The 21,817-nt window shown below is 39.2% G+C and overlaps 2 protein-coding genes across 3 annotated transcripts in view; one reads left to right on the top strand and one right to left on the bottom strand.

The window, feature by feature from the left end:
• LOC111603394 (zinc finger protein rotund) overlaps positions 1-21,817 on the top strand; it is a 41,070-nt gene that overhangs the window by 12,943 nt on the left and 6,310 nt on the right. The window contains exons 3-6 of the mRNA XM_023320959.2: positions 1,522-1,623; positions 3,037-3,079; positions 5,081-5,134; positions 6,226-6,512. Coding sequence (XP_023176727.2) covers positions 1,522-1,623; positions 3,037-3,079; positions 5,081-5,134; positions 6,226-6,512 — 486 coding nt within the window. The remainder of the gene's footprint in view (positions 1-1,521; positions 1,624-3,036; positions 3,080-5,080; positions 5,135-6,225; positions 6,513-21,817) is intronic.
• On the bottom strand, positions 11,274-13,123 carry LOC111603395 (GTPase-activating protein RacGAP84C). Of its 2 annotated transcripts, none has more exons than XM_023320962.2 (3): positions 12,467-13,123; positions 11,602-12,401; positions 11,274-11,539 (listed from the first exon to the last, which is right to left on the bottom strand). In XM_023320962.2, exons 1-3 carry the CDS (start codon positions 12,751-12,753, stop codon positions 11,535-11,537), a joined length of 1,092 nt encoding a protein of 363 aa, XP_023176730.2. In that variant the 5' UTR covers positions 12,754-13,123; the 3' UTR covers positions 11,274-11,534. The 2 variants fall into 2 exon arrangements, with proteins under 2 accessions (XP_023176730.2, XP_023176729.2); XM_023320961.2 differs by having other exon boundaries at positions 11,606-12,401.

Raw genomic sequence — 21,817 nt, 5'->3', positions numbered from 1 at the left:
AAACTGCACCACCCGGTGGTCAAAGCGCAGTCGACGTCAACGTTAGCGCCGACGTCCGCGTTAGCGTCGACGTCACTGCGAAGGGGTTAAAAAAAATTGTTGTTTTGATTTTTTTCCACTAGCAAATTTTTTCCATTTTCTTTTGCTTTTTTTCCTGCTCTTCCGAATGTTTTGGTCAGCGCGCGTGTAGGAGTGAGAGGGCGAGCGTGCGGATGTTAGAGAGAGATAGCAATGCAGCGCGCTGCTGCTACTGCTGCTGCTGCGCTGTACCAATATTCCATTTGATTTCCTACTTCTTCTTCCTTTTTTTTTTGCCACTTTTCTTTGGGAAATTTTTTCGAAATTTCGTTTTGTTCCATTTCTGCTGCGTGGCGACGGCGGTGTCGGCCGGACGGAAGCTGGAGTGGGCCCTGCGACGCCTTCATCAGCAACTTGTTGTTGTTGCTGTTGTTGTTGGCTGGCTTGCTAGCGTGTTGGTTAGAGAGAGCTTCCGTTCATGTCCCTGTCGCTGGCGTTTGCTCTGGGTCTGGGCCATCTTCATCAGCAGCTGCCAACGCAGCATCGCACGTTTGCTGTGCGTGTATGTGTGTGTAGCTGTTGCGAGTGTAGCTGTGTTTGCATTTTTTGTAGACGTTTCTTCTACTTTTTCGTTTGTCCACCTACTAACTAGTCGATGTTGCACACACACGCACACACGCTACGCAGCTCGCTTTCCAACACTGCTGCCACAAAAAAAAAAACAAATAAAGCAACAAAAACGTGGTTAACACACACTACTACAAATACACCCACACCCATACACACACACATTAACACCCATACACGCTGGAGCATTTCACACGCTGAGGCAACTCCCCTTGCGATATGCAACACTTTTTATCCCACTTTTTTGTTTTGTTTTAGCTTGACTGCAGCAAAAGCCGGCGCACTTTTGCCGTCGCTTTGACACCTTCGATAGTGTGTAACGCGGTTTTCTATTTCAATTGACACTCACCTCGCTATACAGGCACATATATGCATCTATATTTTTTGCTATTGTTGCATTTGTGACAAGTCAAAACATATCTGAGCGCTGCAGCACTTACCTTTCAATATATGTTTGTTAATAGCTTATCTCAAATTACCTTAAACTGATTGTGATAGCAAACAATTGGATTTTAATTAATTTTTTGAGTAGACTCTATTGAAATATGACCAAGAACTGTCTGAACAAACATTTTTTTGTAAAATTAAAAAAATTTGTCACATGAGAAATCAAATTTGTATGTTTAGACTTTTATGCAAATATATTTAAAAAATTGAACTTTATTTATTAAATACTTTAAGCAAAGGAAATACTTAGATCTTAATACAATAACAATAAATATTAATAAAAATGTATATTATAAATAATAACAAATAATTTTAAATGTACACTACTTCGTGCTCTGCTCAATGCGAGCAGATTCTATGCTTGTATCTTGTCTCTAACATACTAATTGATCTTCCTCTTGCTCTCATTCTCATCCTAATTTCGTGCAGCATGCCAAGGATATTAGCGATTACAATCTTTGGCCACCGACGCCGCGCAGCCACCAGCATGCCAGCGAGCATCATCCGATGTCGCTGAAACAGGAGTACGAGGTGAGTGTGGTACAAGTGGTGTAAGCAAGTGCCGTTAAATGTCCATAGATTGTGTGGGCATTACACTCTATGCCACATACAAATAACAACGACAAAGCCAACAACAACAGCAAAAGCAGCAGCCATAGCAATAAAAACTCTAACAAAAAACATTCCTAAAACTCGCGCCATTCTCTTCCCTGATGCCGCCCCACCACGCCTCGTTTGGATGTGTTGCTCTGTGCAAATATTGTATACAAATAACTCTATTTGTTTATTGTTGTTGTTTTGCCAGTGTTTTGCTTTATTTTTTCTAAACATATCGAAAATGTTTAGGCCAAAGCAGACGCGGTTTTATTCCGAGCGAGTTTCTCTTTTTATGGGGTTTCCTGATGTATATTTCATTTTATTTGCCACGTCTGGCAGGGCAGTTGAAGCAGATGGATAGATAGCGGGGGAGCGGAAGAGCAGACGAGGGAGCGAGATAGTGAGAGTATGGGACAGTCTCGAGGCTTTTAACCCATATTCACAATTTACATGCAATCGAAAGCAGAAGCCGCAACTAACGCTTTTTCACAATGTTTGTAGGTTTTTTCTATTGCTATTTCTATTTTTATTTGCATTCTTTCCGTATAGTTTTTTCACACTCTCGCTTAGTTTTTATTCATATTTTCACGCTAAAAATTTATTTTTATTTAGTTTTTTACTTTTTATTTCGGAATTTCAATACCCATTCGATTTGGATATTGTGAATTGTCAGATATTTATTGGACTCTTTTTACTTCTATTGGTCATAAATCTGTTTGACTATTACATGGTAAACATTTGCACAGTCCAAACAATATTTTGGCTTAGCTAATCACACTTTTTGGTATTATTTTATTCGATTTTATATCTTTAAATTTGTTTATTTTTGAGAACATTTCTTTATTTTCTGACAGTTGTACTTGATTGACTTTAGATGCGATTAGTTCGTAAATATGTAATGGTAATTGATAGATGATTTTTTAAATCATAAGTACGCTTAATAGTATACAAAATAAATTTAATAAGAATCCTCATACAAAGCTTAATTAAGGACATGCAATCGGTGGCATAATAAATATAGGATATTAATTATTATTTCTTTTGAGGCATTACATATTTATACAAACAAGAGAGAGTCTTCAATGGTTCAAAGAGTTATTTATATGATGGCTTTTCAGAATGAATTAAAATATTTCAAGAGAAAAGTCTCTGTCTTGTATAAAAATAATTATAGAACAGTTCATAGTTTGATATATAAATTTTATTTACATATCACTGTAACGGCTTATTCCATATAACTATAAGAGAGCTGCCTTAAATATTCAGTTAATATTTGTATTGTTATGCATATCATATTAAATATAATTTTTTATCTGCTTAAAATATATAATTATCTTTGCTTTTCAGGCCAAAATGAACGATCACCACCATCACAATAATCTGCAAAAAGGTGAGTATGGACAGCGGACTAAGCCGACTCGAACTGTTGCTTCCCTTTGTCCCACTTCGGCGCTATTCAATGACCTGCCCCAAAAAGTGGAATACCTGACCCGGGCGAGCAAGTTTTCCAGCTGCTCAGCTCCTTAGCCTCATGCGCTTAATTAATTGCTCACAAAAACAACAAACGATAATCACGAATCTCGAGCAGATATGCAGAGGAAGGAGGAAAGAGCGCGCGCGACTTCAGATTGCAATCGGCAACGAAAAATGCATACGTTGCATATAAAAGTTAAATTGCAACACGCGTACGGCATGCTGTTGGCCAAGACAAAGGCTCCATTCAGCTAAGGACAGACACAGACCAGATACTCCCACGAAAGATTGACCTTTAACTGAGGGAATAGCAGCAACAGCAGCAGGAGCCAGAGCTGCAGCAACAATTGCTTACAACATGTTTACATAAATTCCTAAAATGCAAACAACATCTCTGTGCAACAGCAACAACGGCGGCAACATTGACAGCAACACGCTCCAAAAAGGGTTTGCGGTAAACGGGTCCGATATCGGGTTAGTAGCTCCGTTGGCGGCAATGATCTCGACCCGATAATGTCAACGCTAGGCAATTGGCCAATAACATTGTTGTTGCTGTGTTTGTTGTTGTTTTAGTTGATGTTGCTACTGCTGCTGCTGCTGCTACCGCGATAAGCATCGCAGTAACATTGCGGCCAACAATGTAGATGTAGATGTATCTAAGCGATGCATTGGCTTTTACCTGTGCGCCTGTTGGCTTTTACCTGTACAAATTAACAATACGAACGACTTCAACTATGCTGGCCATGACTCACAGACTGTGCCAAGACTTGGCTGGCTGCAGCAAACATGTTGTAGCTCATATTGCTGCACTCAAAGAAATATGTCTTTAAATTGTGAATTTCAGCCCCTTAGGAAATGTCTTAATAATAATAAATGTATAGAGAAATTGTGGGAAATATTCTGATAGTCGATAATGCCTTTTTTACTCTTAATAAAACAGAAAATTCTTAAAAACGTTTTTAAAATCATATGGAAAAATATCAAAATGTATAAAAAATATTTAAAAAACAAATATTGGAAGAATATTAGTAAATAAACTCTAACATATTTTAAATCTGGCTAAAATGTATAAAAAATAAATATTATATATATATACATTTTTAGATCATTGTAGAAGAGGAGTTTTTAAGGCATTAGCTTATGATTATGAGTATATATCATTTATTTTTGAACTGTCTTGGTCTGTTTATGTTTAGTCTCGAACATTTTCTCTGAGTGTATTCTGCTGGCTTGGCTTCTTGTGGCCCGCTCATTCAGTTTGGACAGCTTTGCCTGGCTGGCGCCACTCGCCCGCCCGTAATTAACACTAAAAATGTTGAACAACTTGAGGAGCCTTTGCGACCGATTCGGGGCCAACGATTGTCTGCAAATGTTTTATTAGAAAAGCTTTTGACATGCCAGCAGGGCGCCCCAGTTGCGCCGCTAATCCTCGCTAGCGACTGGTCGCAGTCCTCGGCATTTCGAGCTCATCAACAAATTCACACAATTTTTGCACGCAAATGCGCTGGGCACTCAATTATGGATAGATAGATAGATGGATGGCTGGAAGCAAGGCATTAAAAACTATTTGAAAAAAATTGTGAAACTATTTTCACATAAACTGTAACTCAGCTCGAGCGCGATTTCCCAGTGGCAATCAGAGCGGCCAAGTTTAATTAGAGAAGCTAGCGAGGAGCAGTCAGGTGGCAAAGGGGCGAGTAGCCTGGTGGCTTGTGGCAGTTGGCAGGTGGCAGGTAGCAGCTTGGCGGCTAGCAGACGTGAGTGAACGTCGGCAACTTCAACACAGAAGCGCGGCATGACTTGTACTCGACTCAACTCCACTCAACTCGACTCTATTCGACTGACAGCCGTGGCCACATTAGATGGCGCCACGGCTGACACAATTCAACAGCCACTGAAGCAAACAACTCAATTGCAGGTCACTTTCTGGATGACAATCGTCTGGAGCACCATGCGGCGGTTGCCGGACAAGGTAAGTCTTAAGATCCCCAGTCAAAGTTTTTCCCTTTTAAGGTCCAGCCACACTTGTCAACAAGTTTTCTAATACAGTTTCTTTTCGATGTTGCCATTTTTTAAGCAAACACTAGCAATATAAATTCGAGTCGTGAGAGAGCTTAGCAATCTGACATAAGTCTTGTTATATGTAGGGAACGTTTTTATATAGTGAGTAAAAGAGAAATACAGAGAGAAGTATGAAAATATAAGCAGAGAGCATAAATTCCAGTAAGAGTTAAGAGTCATTTAACTCTTACTGGAATTTATGAGAATCGCATAGTGGGGCAGTATTATATTCGCCAACTAATTTGAATTCATCTAATATAGAGAGAATATTTAATAATACGTTTTTGTTGATGTTGGTATAAGGAAAAGTATATAGAAAAACATATATACAACCGTATAAAATATGACTACATTACACAAAAATGTTATTAAATAGTTCTATGTATATAGAATGTATGTATAACTTTGAAAATGAATATAAAATTGATGCACTTAATGCAATTAATTAAAAGGGCTTGATAGAGTCTTGCTTGTCTGTGATAGTTCTCTTCCAGTTAAGAAGTTCAGAGATTTAAGCATCCTTGATGAGTGCCTTAAATAGAAAGTTAAAGAGTTTATAGGTATTACTGTCAGTATCAAAAATGGTTTTAAAGTACGTATTGCATGCAGTAGTCGAGATATGAGTTGTAATTGCAAATGTGGCATCAGCTGGAATAATTAATGACGGTTTAGAGGGTCTTGAGTTGAAACGAGCATCCGACTTTTTAAATTTATCATAGCTACGCCAGTTGGCTGTATGCATCTCACCAGAGAAGGCAAGTTTCGTTGAGCTGTCCCTAATAGCAGATAGTTTAGTCTGCACTTGACACCTTTTGCTAGTTTCTTGCTTAATGTTACAAGCAAGATTGACTTTCATCAGTAGTAATATAAATGCATTAGAAAACATTAATTTATTTTTTTTTTTATATTATTATAAGTGTTTCCTGTTAGGTAATTTAAGTTCAGCTTGAGCTTTATCTAATATATTCAGATCGTATATTAAAGGGCATTTCTTTTTCACAGGCAGCCTGGGACTTGGCAGCGCTGTCAATGGCTCCGGCTCTGGCCCAGGTGGCGGCAACTCGAGCCTGGCTGGCGGTTCGCATCATGGCAATCATGTGTCGGCGGCCGCTGCGGCCGCGGCGCATCATCACAACAATGCGGTGGCTGCTGCCTCGGCGGCAGCGCTGCTCGTCGTCCCGCAGCCCATCAATGCCAGCAAAATGGGCGGGCCGGGCGTCGGCTCGGGCGGTGGACATGCCCCAGCCGGAGGCAGTGGACGCAAGTATCAATGCAAAATGTGCCCGCAGGTAGGTGTAGCCCCTTTCATTGTACGCCGACTGATATTTGCATTGCACTTAACGCTTAAGTTAAAGCTTAACCGTATTTTGGCCGACGGCCTGCCCCAGAGAAGTGTTGACAAGAGCTCGGGCCGGCGAGGCGACGGCTTTTGTTTACAATTTTCCAGTTGATTTGCTCGGGCCAGAAAAGTTTCGAATTTCAGAGAAGCAGGCCTGGTTTCGCCTGTCGTCTGTCGCCTCGTCCTGTGCCCTGTCTTCTACCGCTAACCATCCTGCCCCCTGTTCCCTGTTACCAAATCAAGTGCATTTTTTTCCCACATTTCATTCAACTTGAGCATCAGCTTTTGGCGGCCAACACACTTGACCAAAACTGGACAGAAAACGGCATTAATGACACTCAACAGATGCTGCTCATAAAATGTCAATTATGCATCGACCTGCAAGTGTGTGGCCCTCAGCGAGTGTGTGTTCTCGTCAGCGTGTTAATTGCAGTTAATTGAGCTTATTGTTTTTAACGGTTTTACTTTTTCTGCTCTCCTTTGCTCTTGACTTTCTGTTGACCTGCGGCAGGTGGCACTACCAGATTTTCGGATCATATGTGTAGTTACTGATACGCGTGGGATTATGCAACGGGTGCGGAGAAAGTCAAACTGAAAGCCGAAACATAAGGAGCGCCAAGATACAAAACGTATTGCGAGTTCTTTCAAGTGTGGAAGCAAGCTTTGATATGATGCAAATTTCACAGAAAACAAGACTTCATTGACAAATGCACATATATTATTAGGCACTGTGCAATATAGAATTAAATATGATTTATTTACTTTTCAGACTTCACTCACTCACCTACAAGAATAGCAAACTGTAATTCAGTTAGTGCTGTCTTGGCTCTTGTACCTGTGCGTGTGTGTATGAGAGACTGTGCTAACGAAGATCGAACAAATGAAAGTAAATTGAACATCAAAAAATTCCCAAAACAAAAAATTGTAGGAAGTTGTTGTTGCTCATATTGTTGCTGTGGTTGTGTGTATTTTTGGGCAATAGCCACAGCAGGAGCAACAACAAAATTTTGTTGTCCATTGGACGAATGATATGTCGGCCAGATATGCCACACCCAGAACGCCCACAAATTGTGGTGCGGAGCTAACAGCTTTCGCAGCGTGCGCTGATGAGCGAGACACTATATGTGTATGTGTGTGTGTGTGCGTGTGTGTGTGTGGGCGACTGATGATGTTGATGACGCTGCTGAAAAGCCAGCAACAATAGCAACAACAACAGCAGCAGGAGCGGCAGCAGCAGCAACAGCAACGGGGGTGCAGAGGTGTTCATTTGTGCGAGGCGAAGTGAAATAGCAGCATGCCTAAAAGTATGCTGCAAATTTTTTGCAGCTGCCGCTGCGTGCGAGTGAATTCACAGTTGCTGTGCGAGTGTATGGGTGTGTATGAGACTGTCGGTGTGTGTGTGTCAACTTTATGTTGCTTTTTTTAGCTTACACACATATGCATTTATGAGTATGAGTATGAGTTTGTATGTGTCTCTCTCTCTGTGTGTGTGTGTGTAAGCTGCACTACTGGAAATTAGTGCGTTTCTACGCTCAAAAGCGTCTGCTGGTCTGCTGCTACGTTTTTAATTACCCACACTTGGCATTTTTTTCTGCGCTGTTTTGGCAGTCTCCTTGTTGTGCTTGCTGTTGTTGTTGCCAATACAGCTAAAGCTTCAATTGGAATTACTTCACTTGGCACTCGCATCTGCGTTGTAGCAGCAGCAGCAGCAACTACTTTTTTTTGGGTCTTCTTTAATGCCTTTGACTGGCCACATCTACGTATCCATATAGCATACAGCATGTGCATGTCCATGTGCAACTGTGTGAGTGCCTTCCTGTGTGTATGTGTCTGTGTGTGAGGTAAAGTTGCAGCCAGCCTATCATGTTAGTGTGCGCTGGCCTGCTTTCTCACTATTTTTTATTTATTTTTTTTTTTGACTGTGCGAAAGGAGGGGCAAATGTTATTTTTGCACTTTTTTGTTGGTCGCAAAATTATGTGTGAGCGTATGGGCAGGTGGTAGCTATTAAAGCTTTATCTTGTGACGCTATTAAATTATTCTCAAATAAGTTAAAAATGTTAGTGTCTTGGAATGGTAAACTTTTGTTGATCTTAAATTTAATATTTTACTTAATTTTTTTTGGACCTTAATCACTTTATCAAGCAAATTAATTTCCAAATATTATTTTTTTAATTTCGTTGGAAATGAAATAGCATGTTATCAACACATATATTTGCCTCAAAATAGTTTTTATATACATGCAGCCCCTACATAAATTACATAAAAAAGAATTAAGTGGGATGCTCTCAAAAGTATGCAGCGTTTGTGTGTGTGGGTGGCGGCGGGTGTATGTGTGTTGGGCATTAAATTGTCGCTGCCTTTTAGGCGCCAAGTCCCCAGCCAACACGCGTAATGCCCCCTTATAATTTTGCACAGCAATTTTTTAGTTACATTTATCGTGTTTTTTTTTGTACTCCCTTTTTTTTGGTTTTCGTATTCACTCAACTCACTCAGCTGGCCGCTTTGTGTGTGCTGTGTGCACTAACACAATTACACACGCACAGCAAAGCCGCTGAAGCACTGGTCATGCCCAAAAGGGGCCGTATGGGCTGCCCAAATAGCTCACACTATCAATTAGTAAAATTACAAGCGAAAAACGAGCGCAAAATGTTTTGCCACGTTAGGCATGAAAAAAACGCAAAAAAATAAAAAAAATCTAAAAAAAATTTAGCGCACTCTCTTGCTGCACACACGCACACACACGCATGTGCACTTGTTGTCGGTAATTCCCCTCATTTAATTAACAATAAAAATAGGCTAAAAAGTCTAAAAAAAAAAGTAAAAACTGCAAGCGATTATGCATACATGCCACACACACACACACAGAAACCACACACACACACGCACGTACATTGCACGCGTGCCATTTGTTAAACAATTTTAACGCGCGCCCCCAAGTAGGCAACGCTTTTTTGTCAAGCTGCGCTGCCCACACGCATACACACACACACATGCATGCACACGACCACGTACACGGATGCACAGCATTAAAATTTTATCCGATATAATGCATGAATTATGTAAACTATTTTTATATTTATTTTTATTGTTGTCGTTGATTTTTGTTACTTTTTGTTTGTTTTTGTTTGTTTTTTTATTTTTTTTATTTTATTTTTGCAATTTTTCTGAATCGCGCATTGGTGGCCCCAGCGTGATGCCATTACCCCTGAATGTGCGTGTGTGTACGTATGCCTGCGTATGTAAGTTTTTGCACGTGTGTCTGTGTGTGTGTGAGTATTGGTCAGCGGCCTTTAGCATTAGCATTTGGTTAATGTTAACGCGTGGCGCCCTCTATCGACCGAAACAAGTATGCCTCACATGCGTTTTTAGTGCGGTTAGCAACTGTACATACATACACACTCACAGACACACACGAATTTTAATCTGTGGCAGCTGTCTCGCTCGCACAGCTACTGCCATCTCTCTTTCCCGCTGCTGCAGTTTGTAACTTGTTTTATTTTTAATTTTATTATGTGTACATTATTTTGCCAATGCATTGATGTGTGCGTGTCTGGGTGAGTGTGCGTGTGTGTGTGTGTTGCGTGTGTCTATTTATGCACTCGTCCGATGCATTCAAGTGTTTTGTTTTGTTTTGCTTGTATTTTGCATATTGTATGAAATCATGCGCTTTTTTCCCAGTTGCTACGAAAATGGTTTTTAAAACGTCAACTAGTTAGCTGTGTGTTTTTTTAGAACTTTACTTATTAATTTTTTATTATTGTATTAACGCTTCGGGCAACTTATTTATTTATATACACATTTATTCAGTTGATGTTTCGCTTGCTGCTTCAAATAACATAAATAATCAACATGCCGCAAATATGTTTCAGCGAATTATTAATTTTATAAAATTTTTTACGTTGTCTCTCGCAGCTGTATCAATTTAGCTTTAAATGTTTAAAGACCGATGAAAAGTACAGCTACCTACAATTACAATTTTATACTTTTCATACATACGAATGATCTATTGGAGGTAGAAATTACTCGCAAATGGAAATTGAGTTTGGATTAATTGTAGAAATATATTTCAATTAAACGCATTATTTTATAGAAACAGCTATGTTAAGAATGGCATATTCCCTCAAAAAAAAAAAAAAAATATTTATATATATATAAATATATATATATATATATATATATATATATATATGTATATGTATATATATATTATATTTTCATTACATAAGACCCTACAGCATACTGCGATCAATGCTTCACTGATCGCCTTTTATTTAAAAATTCTTATCTTATTGGAACATTCTTTAAAATAAACATCTCTTTTCCAAAATATAACTTATCTAGAATGGCCATGGCTTAGTATACAAGTGTTTTTCTTGTCTGATGGTTATATGCTCCTCAATGCTATCTTGCCGTCCACTTCAAGGCGTCAGCAGGTAGTCTTGAAGACCAAGTTCTGGCTTGATTAGACAAGGATCTATGTATGAAAGCAACTATTGATCTCTGCTTAAGCTTAATCTATGTTAGTTTTTCCTGTTAAGGCAACATTTAGCCTAAAGAACAAAAATTGAATCAGCTTAAATTGTTAATCAAATCTTTTTCAAATATAACATAAAAGATTTTCTTTTTCTTTTGCTCAAGCTCAATAGCCAATCGATTCTTAAAGCAAGGCAATTTGAATAAAGCTTTGAAGAAAACGTGTTTCCCTTAGAGCTGTGTACAAGTCTCAACTATTCCATAAATCTCTGACTAACTGATGTTTCCACTGAGTTTTCTTATTGAAAACACATCAATTTCTTATAAAAGCAGCTGTGATAAAGTGTATAATAAGCATTGCTGCTCGAGTTACAATTTCAATTAACCAAAACAAGCTAACAGTCTGCGGATATATTAGCTTACTAGTGGACAATTATGATATTACAGAGCTTGTCAGATATCAACTAACTTGAATGGCTCTTGGTTCAGTCCGCTAGATTAACCTGTAAGAGAGCAGCATGAAGTAAGGTATCGAAAAAAAGAAGAGCGTCTTCTGGATACAAACCTACCATAGATCGAAAGTAGGTTTTGACAGTCTGCCAATGGATGTTGGGCGAATGATAATGCTCGCGCTTCCACTCGTCATCGTCCAGCGAGCAGGCTGACAACAGCGGCTCCACCTCGAGGAACTGCGCCCAGAAGGCGGGCGACTGAAGCAGTAGAACACGCAGCACCTGCTGCCAGAGCACAATGTTGCTCAGATTCAAGTCGACATCGTCAAAGAGCGTGGGCGCAAACACAACGGCAATGTTATTGATGGACATCTTCACGGCCGGACTCTCGGCGATGCGCTGCCAGTGCAGCATGAGAAAGGCCAAAGTATCGCGATGTGCTTGTGGCAAATCTACCATGGCCAAATAGAGATGCTCCTCGGCTGCTAGCGGATCTGTTTGCTGCGTGACCAGCACAAAGTCGGGTCTGTGGTACATGGGTATCAGGGGTCGTTCCAGCGATCGTAGGAACTCCTTTACGCAGCAGCAGAGCGTATGGGTATCCTTGTCGCCGAGATGCGGCGTCGCCTTGCCACGCAGCAACTTGTGGCGCAGACGCTTGACCTTCTCCCTGGTGGAGGAGACGCGATAGAGGCCCTCCTGCTCCAGGCCGCGTGACTCAATCTCGGTGACACAGTGCACGATAAGTGCTGGCACCATAGGTGCCGCATGTGGCACATAGTCGCTCAGATGACCGCGCTTTGTGTTGGCCAACGGCTGCGGTATGCAGTTGACTGTCAGATGACTGCAGCAGTCCGTGTGGCAGCGCAATGGACAGTCGCGGCACCTCAGGCTAGCCACCGCAAAACGAATGCTACAAGCAAAACAGAACCTGCCACATGTGTCTCATATGAACATCAATGTGCACCGCCAACTTACCGCTTGTTGCATTGAACGCAGTTGCCTACGTTTGAGTAGTAGACCTTCAGCTTGAAGTTGTGCTGCCGCAGCAGCAAGAGCGGCGACGGCGGATAAACCGTGGGGTAGGTGGGCGTGTAGAACTCATCCCGCTGCAGAGATATATCGTCGCTGCCATTGGGATTCATGTGGATGCGCAGACGATCGTCCAGTAGCGAGTCCACCGACTGCTCATCATACATGCGGAACTGCCTGCTCAGATCATTGAACGAATTGTATTCGCGTCGCAAACGGTCCTTGGCCTGCATCAGAGCGTGTTGTGGCAACGACTAACTGCACAATCTAAGTGCCGCCCGCGCTAAGCGATTGTCGTCTGTTTTGCTCACTTATCGCCAACTTCTGATACTCAACCACGCATATACATGCACCCATATGTATATGTGTGGCTAGAGCATATACCTGTGCGTGCTGACCAAATCAGCTGCCACTCTTCATTGAGTCAGCTGCCTGGCCAATATATTTCCAGCAAAAGTTTACTTCGCAGAATGTTTGCTTTCCGCTCGACTTTGACTTCGACTTCGCTATATAGAAAACCAACAATTCCGAATAGAATGGAAACTCCGACCGCTTGCCCGAAAACAGAATATATATATTTTATGAATGTAGAACACAGCTGAGGCTGCTTTGTCATTTGATAGTCTGATTGCAAATGTATTTTAAAGCGAATGCGATATATATCGTACAGCTATTGTACAAACTATCATATGTTACTCTAGTAAAACAAAAAAAAATTGCTAGATGAGACAGCTAAGGCATTTACTTAATGTTAGTTAAGGTTTTTCTAAGCTCTTCTGAAGTGCCAAAAATTGATAGACTAAAATTTATTTTTCTCATATGTATATATTTATAATATAATAGTATAGTAATAGTAGGGTAATATTGTAGTTGAAACACGATATTATTGAGTCAAAATGAAAAACTGAGACTGCAATCAAGAACTGTATAAAGATCTATAGAGAATGCAGTTCAAATAATTACCCAACTTGGAGATGTCTAATGACAATAAATCAATACATATTCCAGTGTAATTAATACTTTTCTCATCAATCATTTAAAGTTAGCTTCAAGCGAGCTTAAAAGTCAAATGTGAAAACATTTCTAGAGCAAAAGCAAATTTCTCTTTAAATATTTGCACGGCACTCGCGAGAATTCAATGTCACGCCGCCGAGATTGGTGTAAAAAATCTGATGGGAAAACAATTTGTGAAAGTATCAATGAATTCTAAGCGCGATGAAAATGGCTCAATGGCCGCGCTAAATGGATGAAAAATTCATGGAAAAACGCTTTGCGGCCGACAAACAAAATACGTCGCAAAGGAACAAAAAAGTTGACAACTAAACACAGAAAAAAATTGCCATCAAAAGCGAAAATGTTAGAGTTAGGCGGAGTGAAAAAAATAAAAATCTAGAATATTTTTTGTTTTCGATTTTTGAGTTTGGCGTCTGACAAATGTGCTGCACACTGCGGACTTGCCGGCGCAGCGTTTTGCCGTCAATTTTTTAACGAGCAGCGAGCATAGGCAACAGCGGTGCGGGGCGAGGCAGGGGCAGGGTCTGGAGTGTTGGGTGCGAATGAGGCGCAGCAACGGGCGAAATTAACGAACGAGGCGGGCAAAAGGCGAATGAATTTGATTTTTATATTTTTGTTGCCGTTTTTTAGGCGTCAGCTGCAGCAGAGCAGTCAACGCACTGTATGCGAGTGTGAGTGTGTGTGTGTGATTGGATAGGCTGTCTGCTCCTGTGTGTGTGTGATGGGCGTCGCATTGAATTCGTAGTTATTAATGCGTATTGAAATGCACATGTGCATACACACATAACTCTGCCTATGTGTGAGTGTGTGTGTGTATGTGTATGTGTGTGTGTGTGTGTGTTTTGTTTGTATTCAAAGTCCACAAACGCCAGTCACGCATTGGAATAAGCCCATGCAAGTAACCATAGCAAATATGCGGGCTTTGGCCCCAAACGCCGACACACCGACCCCCGCCCCTCAAGCCACATACGTATGTGTGTGTGTGTGCTTTCGACCGCTGTGTTCGACTACAACAACACAACAAAACAACTAAAAAATCTCTGTGACATGCAAAAAAAGCAAAAAATAAAGCAAAATGCAAAACAACGTAGAAAAACACACACATGCACATGCACATCCAAACACACTTAACAAAAAAAGAGGAAATATTACATCGAAATCCACTGACAGTGTTGCCACATGGTGTTAATTAATTTTTCACACACGCAAATATTGCCACAGCTTTTTCTAAGAGTGAAAACGTTTTTTATTCTGCATAGATAAGTGAAAATGTTGCAAAAGATGTTTGAAGATATAGGATGATTGGGGACTTAAGTAAACACAAATAGAGTTTTCTGAATTTAAAAACCCAAGTAAAAAAGTAACTTCGAATAGATGGATATCTTCAGAAATACTTCTTATATAATAGTAAATTTAGATATATATTTTGTTTAAGCTTTCTGTATCTATCCGACTAGGCTGTCTAGTGTAAGATCATTAAGATATCCATGCTCTGCTCGCTTGCCTCTGTATAAATGCAAGCTAATGTTTTTGCCGACAGTACTCACTCGATAACCTGGATTGTCTAACCCACTTCTATACCATTAAGAACAGTCATTTATAATATATAAATTTTTCAATGGCAACTCTACGATTCTTTTTTGCCGTGAAGTTCAATTGAAGTGAAACTAAAAAGCAAAATCTAAAAGCAAACGCAAACACAAAACACAAAACACAATTGCAAAGGCAACAGCAGCACGCAGAAGGGGCAAAGGCAAAGTAAAAGCAAACGCAAAACGGAACAGCAAAAAATGCCATTTTTGAGCGGGTCAGAAGTGTGGCGTGCGAACGAGATGGCGCGAGCCAATGGAAAAAATTGTTTCCTGTGACAAGGCGGCCACGAAAAAAAAATTGCCGAAGGGGAGGCTGCGTGGAAAAAATGCACAGCAAATGGAAATGGAAGAAGTACAGAGACCAAAAAAAGAAAACAAAATAGAAAAAAAATAAGCGCAGCGAGCGGGGCGAGCAGAGCAGCTGAAGCGTATGGAGTAGAAGTCGAGGCAAGGTTGCAGCAGAAGCATCCGCAGCCGCAGCCGCAGCAACAGCAGCAGCAGAAAAAAAACAACTTAGGAATAGCAGCGACGAGCAGCAGACAAACGACGGCTGCAGTGCAACGGAAGGAGTTCGCTTTGTGTGTGCATGTGTATGTGTGTGTGGGTATATGAGTGAGTGTGAGTAAGAGGTATGAGGGGTGAGATTGCTGGCAGTTAAGCCACGCGGTGGCTTAGGTCAGGACAGAGGCTGACTGAGGTGTGCGTTGCGTAGCTGTGCGGGTGTGTGTGTATGTGAGTGAAACATTTTTTTCAGGTTTGCTACGCTTTCAAGTTGATAGACTGATAGGGTACTCCAGCGCTTGACAACACGGCGCCATTTTCCAGTGTGACCAGCGCTGCATGCGAGTTGCTGCCGCATGAAAAACTATTGCCTACTTTTAAGCGCAATCGAATATTCTGTTTAACAAAGAGCTAAAATTGCAATTGTAATAGCAATTATTTGCTGCTTAATTAGTTAATTTATCACACATGTCTTTTACCCTTGCCAGGCCGCCAAAAACTAAAACCAAAATGCAAAGTCAAATTGCAAAAAGCTCTTCAATGCAAACAGCAGAAAAAAAGATAAAAACAAACGGCATCAAAGTCGAACAAAACAAAATGTTGGAAAAAAATGATGTGGTCTGGGTTCGAGTAGACGGGCGGTGGGCGGTAGGGGGTTAGCCAGCAAATTTGGGGGCGGTAAAGGCTAACACGAAGCTGGCAGCGAAAAAATTCCGTGCGTTTGTATGTCTATGTGACTGTGTGTGTGTGCGTGGGCCAAACTTCCCCTTTTTTAAATTTTTTGCACACACACAGAGAATACTTCCTCTTCTTTTTTTATTTTGCGCGTTTTTTAGAGCCCATCGGTTGGCTCCAAACTTGCCCCACACCGAATTGAGTTTGGGTCAATGTTGACGGCAAGTGCTTATTGTTGTTGTTGTCGTTGCTGTTTGTGTTGTTGCTATCGTTGTTTTGGCGCTGCTCTGTCAGGTGGCTGCGACGCGGGCAGCGCTGCCACCACGAACAGCGCAGCATTTGAATAGCGCCAGCAGCGAAGCCGCCTATGCAACCAAAACTTTTTTTTGCCTTTCGCTGTGTGTCTGTGTGTGTGAGAGTAAGTGAGTGTGTGTGCGTGGCATTTTTTGCTCGTTTAGTTGGTTGTTGTTGTTGCTTCTGCTGCTTTTTTTTTTTCAATGTGTGTGTGTGAGCTGGCGCTTGCCCCTTTGCTGTGTGTTGTTGTTGCTGTGTCGGCCGGCGGCGGCCTTTAGTAAGCCGCCACCCACACACGCACGCACACAACTACATTATGCTGCTGCTGCTGCGTTTTGAAGAGCCGCTGCGTTTGTGTTAGTGCGCGTTTTGTCTGTCTGGCAGCCAGCTCGTGCCTGTCGATGCTGCGTTGCTTTGCATCTCTCTCTGTGTATGTGTGCGTGGCTGTGTGTGTGTGTGTGCGACCCCCCGAAAAATATATTGTTTCAGATTTTTTCATCATCGCTTTAGTTGAGTTTTTACATTGGTGACGGATCGTGCTCTCGGCTCGGTACGCGTTGCTGCTCGAAAACGAAACGAATCTCGACTCTCGACGCTCGACGTTCGACGCTCGCTGCTCTACAGGGCCAAAGCGCGCGTCTTTCAGTTCAGCTGTGTGTTTTTCTGTGTGCGCAACATGTTCCTTGAGACGCCGCCAATAAAAGTAGCTACAACGGCAGCAGCAGCAGCAACAATAACTGTCACAAACACAGCTACAGCAAACAACTCGCAGCGTCTTCGGCTTACGTCGTCCGTGTCGTCTAAGTTGTTGTTGTTGTCGCCGCGACAAGCCTTATAAAAAGTAGCAATACCAATAACAACAGCTAGAAGAAACAGAAAAAAAAGGGAAACAAACTCAAACTCAAACTCGAACTTGCACTTGACTCGGTTTCGGTTTCCATTTCCGGTGCGCGCTTTTAGACTTTTTCTGGCTGCTGCCTCTCGATTCAATTGCGCGCTTTGTGTTTATTTATTGCTGCAGCACAGAAGCAACGTACGCGCGTGTGTGTGTCTGTGTCTATGTGTTGGCATATCTTGAAGATACGCGAACTTCTAATGCAGCGTGGCTGCCCGTCACGTGCTTTGCCGCTAAGAAGAAAGCGAAGCAAACACAGCAGCAGCTGGCTTTTGTTTTCCTTGCCACACACACACACTGGCTTCTCTGCTGTGTGTACGTGTGTGTATGTGCATATAAATAATAAATGTTCTTTACGTACTTCGTGGCTCTGTGTGTGTGGGTGCATATCAGCTGTTACTTGTGTTCAATATCAAGGTCACAATTATCCTTCAGCTTCCGCCTTTGCCAAGGCAAAACACAACAAAATTTCCGACGGTATAGAATTAATTGCAAGGAACTAATTAAAGGATAGAAATTCATCATTCACATGGGATCTGATGGGATTTATTGCTCAAATACTACAGCTTATTTATGAAATACTTAAATATTATTTTCGAGATTTTATGAATTTTATAAGCTTTGTCTGACTTTAAGCATTTTAAACTTTTCTGAAATTTTGAAACCTGTTCGGTATATATAAATTGCAGTTAGTATTCATATAATTCTCAGCTGGTTACAACTCAGCAAGAAGAATGCGAACCAATAGTCGACATAGAAGTCTGCTTTTAATAATAAATTTAATAATAAATTGAATAATAAATAAATAAATTGAATAATAAATTTAATAATCATTTAAGAACCTCGAGTTTTCAACATTTACAAAAATGGAATATATAAATATTTATAGTTTTTAAAAGGTTTTCTAAATATAGTTTTTATTATTTAGTTATTTTTATATTATTGAATATTATAAAAATATTTAGCTATAATTGAAGAGTTTGACATTCTCTGAAGAGCTAGCAAGAGTGAAACACAGGGGACTAGTTTGAAGAAAGTTATAAATGGCTGTAGTAAATCAATTCAACACTTAGAAACAGACTTAATAATTATTTTGATACAATTTTTCACTATTAAGGTGGTTTCATTACAATAAAAAATAATTAGTTGTATTATTAATAAATAAGCTTTGCACCTGTCCAATTAAAAGAACTAAATATTTAAAGAACTAGCCAAACCATGACCATGTGAAGCTCCTGACACGTCAAATTCTTCAAATAGACTAACTTACATTTTAGTTCCTGTCTCATTAAGACTAATTTTAGTTAAAAGTGATCTTAAGCTATGACTCCTTGCCATCAAGCTCCTTATTTTATATCAGTTTTTTGGAATGATGAGACAAGACTATGCCAATGATATAATAATTCCAGCATCAGTTATTTAAATACATCATATATATATATTCTTTTAGAGCGTAGTTTTCTTGAAATACGACTTAAGCTGTGTGATTTTTAGAAAACATTACGGTTTAAGCATATATAATTATACAGACCCTTAGATCATGCTGTGCACACGTTGCTCACATCAGCCGAAGCTCGATTACCACAGGCTCATCTTTTTTGAGCTGACTTCACATTAACTCGATCTGGTGTTGCTCGCCCGGGCCTTTGCAACTGTGAGCTTGATCAGAGAAATCATTCGAGCTGAAAGAAATTGGGCAACACAAACACCTGAAGCTTCATTTAAATATGAGACACAGCCTCAGGCAGAGTCTGAGCACTGAGCCTGAGCTGAGGCACGCATGATCCAGGTTAGATTTGGGAACTTAATATGCTGAGAAGCTGCAAAGCAAGCGCCACACAAATCGCTGCGCAGTCCGTTAATGAGACACAGCTGCGAGTTCACAGCTGTGCCACGCCCCTGCACACACACGCACTCACACAAGCTGCTTGCGTGGAGCCTTTTGGCCGCCAACTGAATTTGACCATCGATCAGTTAATCAATGGCAATTGCAGCGTTCACAACGTGCACGGCCAGAACAACTCTAATAGTTATAATAAAAACAATATCATATTATTTGTAATTAACAAGCAGTGCAAAAATTAATTGCATATTTAAAGTGATGCGAAATTAAATAATGATTAGTGAAAACAACCGTGACCCCAAACTAAAAAAAAATAATAAAATATAAAATGAATCCAAATGTGAAATTAAATATCAAAAGCATAAAAAATTATAATTATATACATAAGATATAATAAAAAAAAACCTACTACTTTGCGGATCGTATGACACCGCCCAATGCATTTTTCATTAACTGACAAAAAGAAGAAAAAAAAAAAATAAAAATTAATATTAAAAAAATGTAGCTCGATACGGAAACATTTTTGTGATTTTGTACAATTTAATAAAACAAACTAAAAAGTGGTGTGAAAAATGCATTAATCAGCCAACAACAATAGTAAAAAGTTATGAATAATAAAAGAGCGGGCAAACTATAGGCCCCTTCTCTCCTCTTTCAGTTGTTTTTTTTGTTTTTAATTTTTACACAATTTTCAATTAATATTAAACAGAAAAAACCAAAGTCTGAGTTATGAGGGCGGGCCAAACCGCTAAATGTTAATTAGTTAAAAGCTCGAACTATGCATTAACCCGAACTTCAACCCACAGAACAAATACACACTCACACACACACACGCACACATCGACATGCACACAATCACATGCACCCACACACATATGTATATAATAACGTTCCCCAGTTGTTAACAGATTATTTGTTGTATTTTTGCTTTTTTTTGGTTCTTTGTTAATTCAATTTTAGGACGGGGATTACATTATGTGCAGTGCAAGTGCGGATACATCTATATATTATATATAACTCTCATTCGAATTAATAGCCCACTCTATATAACACTCAGCATACCATTCATTTGAAACGCATTTCTATTTGTACACAAATAATTATTTAGCTAACAAATAAAAATTATAAAAATGATATGCACAGGAATACATATGTACACAACTTTTGCCCCTTATTAAATCCATTTCTACAGCTTATGTACAAGAGTAAAGAGCGTGATTTCAGGTCGTTGGCACTTTTTATGCTCCATTTATATTAATTCTCAAAAAAAGAGGAAAGTACACAGTATTATTTATGAAAATTGCAATTGATTAATTATGAGTGAGGATATAACAGTTTGAATGATTTCCATTATTTTTGTTATTAATTATCTAAAATATCAGGTAGCTCACCTGTAAGATTGATGACATCCACTTGAGCAGAGTTTTATTATCTTAATTTTCATCAATAATTAATGAATTTTAATTAAAATAGTAAAAGTATTGGTAAAAGAATTAATTGCAATTTTTGGCTTGTCTGAAAAAAGTTTTGATTGTTTTATTAATTAAATTTTTAAATTGAATTCTATTCATTTATTTTATTATTAATATTATTACAATGAATAGTGAATAGTAAATGACAAGAAAATAAGAGCTTAGCCTATGCCCTTAATAGACCTTTTCTACTTCGATATTATTAACTGATAGTTTTGAGCAGAACATATAAAGAAAAAGAAAAGCCTCCGATACTCGGAGCTTATGGATGAGTTTTAAGATTTTATTTTGACTGATTTGTATCTGGTTTATAACTGACCTGCGTAAAACGATACTGTTTAAAAATATTTTGTTTTAGAAATGTAAACTCGAGTTTCTACTTATAGATGGGTAAAGAGAGCGAAATACAGCTTTAAATTTTTGATTGTGTCATTTATATATATGTCTCAAGTCTTGTGAGATATCCAAATACCTAAAATTCTTTTCCCATTTTTTCTGTGCCTAATTTGATTTGGACTGTGGGAATGTAGATACCTTTTCAATTTATTAATTTGAAATAATAAAGTAGTTTATATATAATATGTAATAAATTCATATGTGACAATTGAAATTTATATTTACAAAAGTAAATTCTGGATATTAGCAACTGTCTCCAATGGTGCTATATTTTCATGAGACACATGTGCCTAAAAATAATATTTAAATTAATAACTCTATTTTTTATTAATCTTAAAATAATTGAGAGATGAGCAAAATATGCACAATGGCAGAAATTATATTTCAAAATTAGATCAATAATAAATAGGTAAAGAAAACTAGAACTTCTCTAAAATAAAATAATATTTAAATTAATAACTCGATTTTCTAATAATCTTAAAATAATTGAAAGATTAACAAAATATTTACATTGACAGAAATTCAAAATTATTCATTTCAAAATTAAATCAATAACAATTAGTTAAAAAACTAGAACTTCTCCAAAATACTGTCCAAACTAGTCGAAAACAAACA

This window comes from Drosophila hydei, unplaced genomic scaffold (genome assembly GCF_003285905.1).
Source record: "Drosophila hydei strain 15085-1641.00,03,60 unplaced genomic scaffold, DhydRS2 tig00008147-arrow-arrow-pilon, whole genome shotgun sequence".
Lineage (NCBI taxonomy): Eukaryota > Metazoa > Arthropoda > Insecta > Diptera > Drosophilidae > Drosophila > Drosophila hydei.
Note: the sequence above shows the minus strand (reverse complement) of the source record. Positions and strands in the feature narration are given on the sequence as shown.

Bases quoted from the DNA above. Each gene is read 5' to 3' on its own strand.
- LOC111603395 (XM_023320961.2), bottom strand. From the start codon at position 12,753: ATGCAGGCCAAGGACCGTTTGCGACGCGAATACAATTCGTTCAATGAT. The intron at 12,402-12,466 runs GTAAGTTGGCGG...TTTTGCTTGTAG, and splicing joins TGCGTTCAATGCAACAAGCG to CATTCGTTTTGCGGTGGCTA.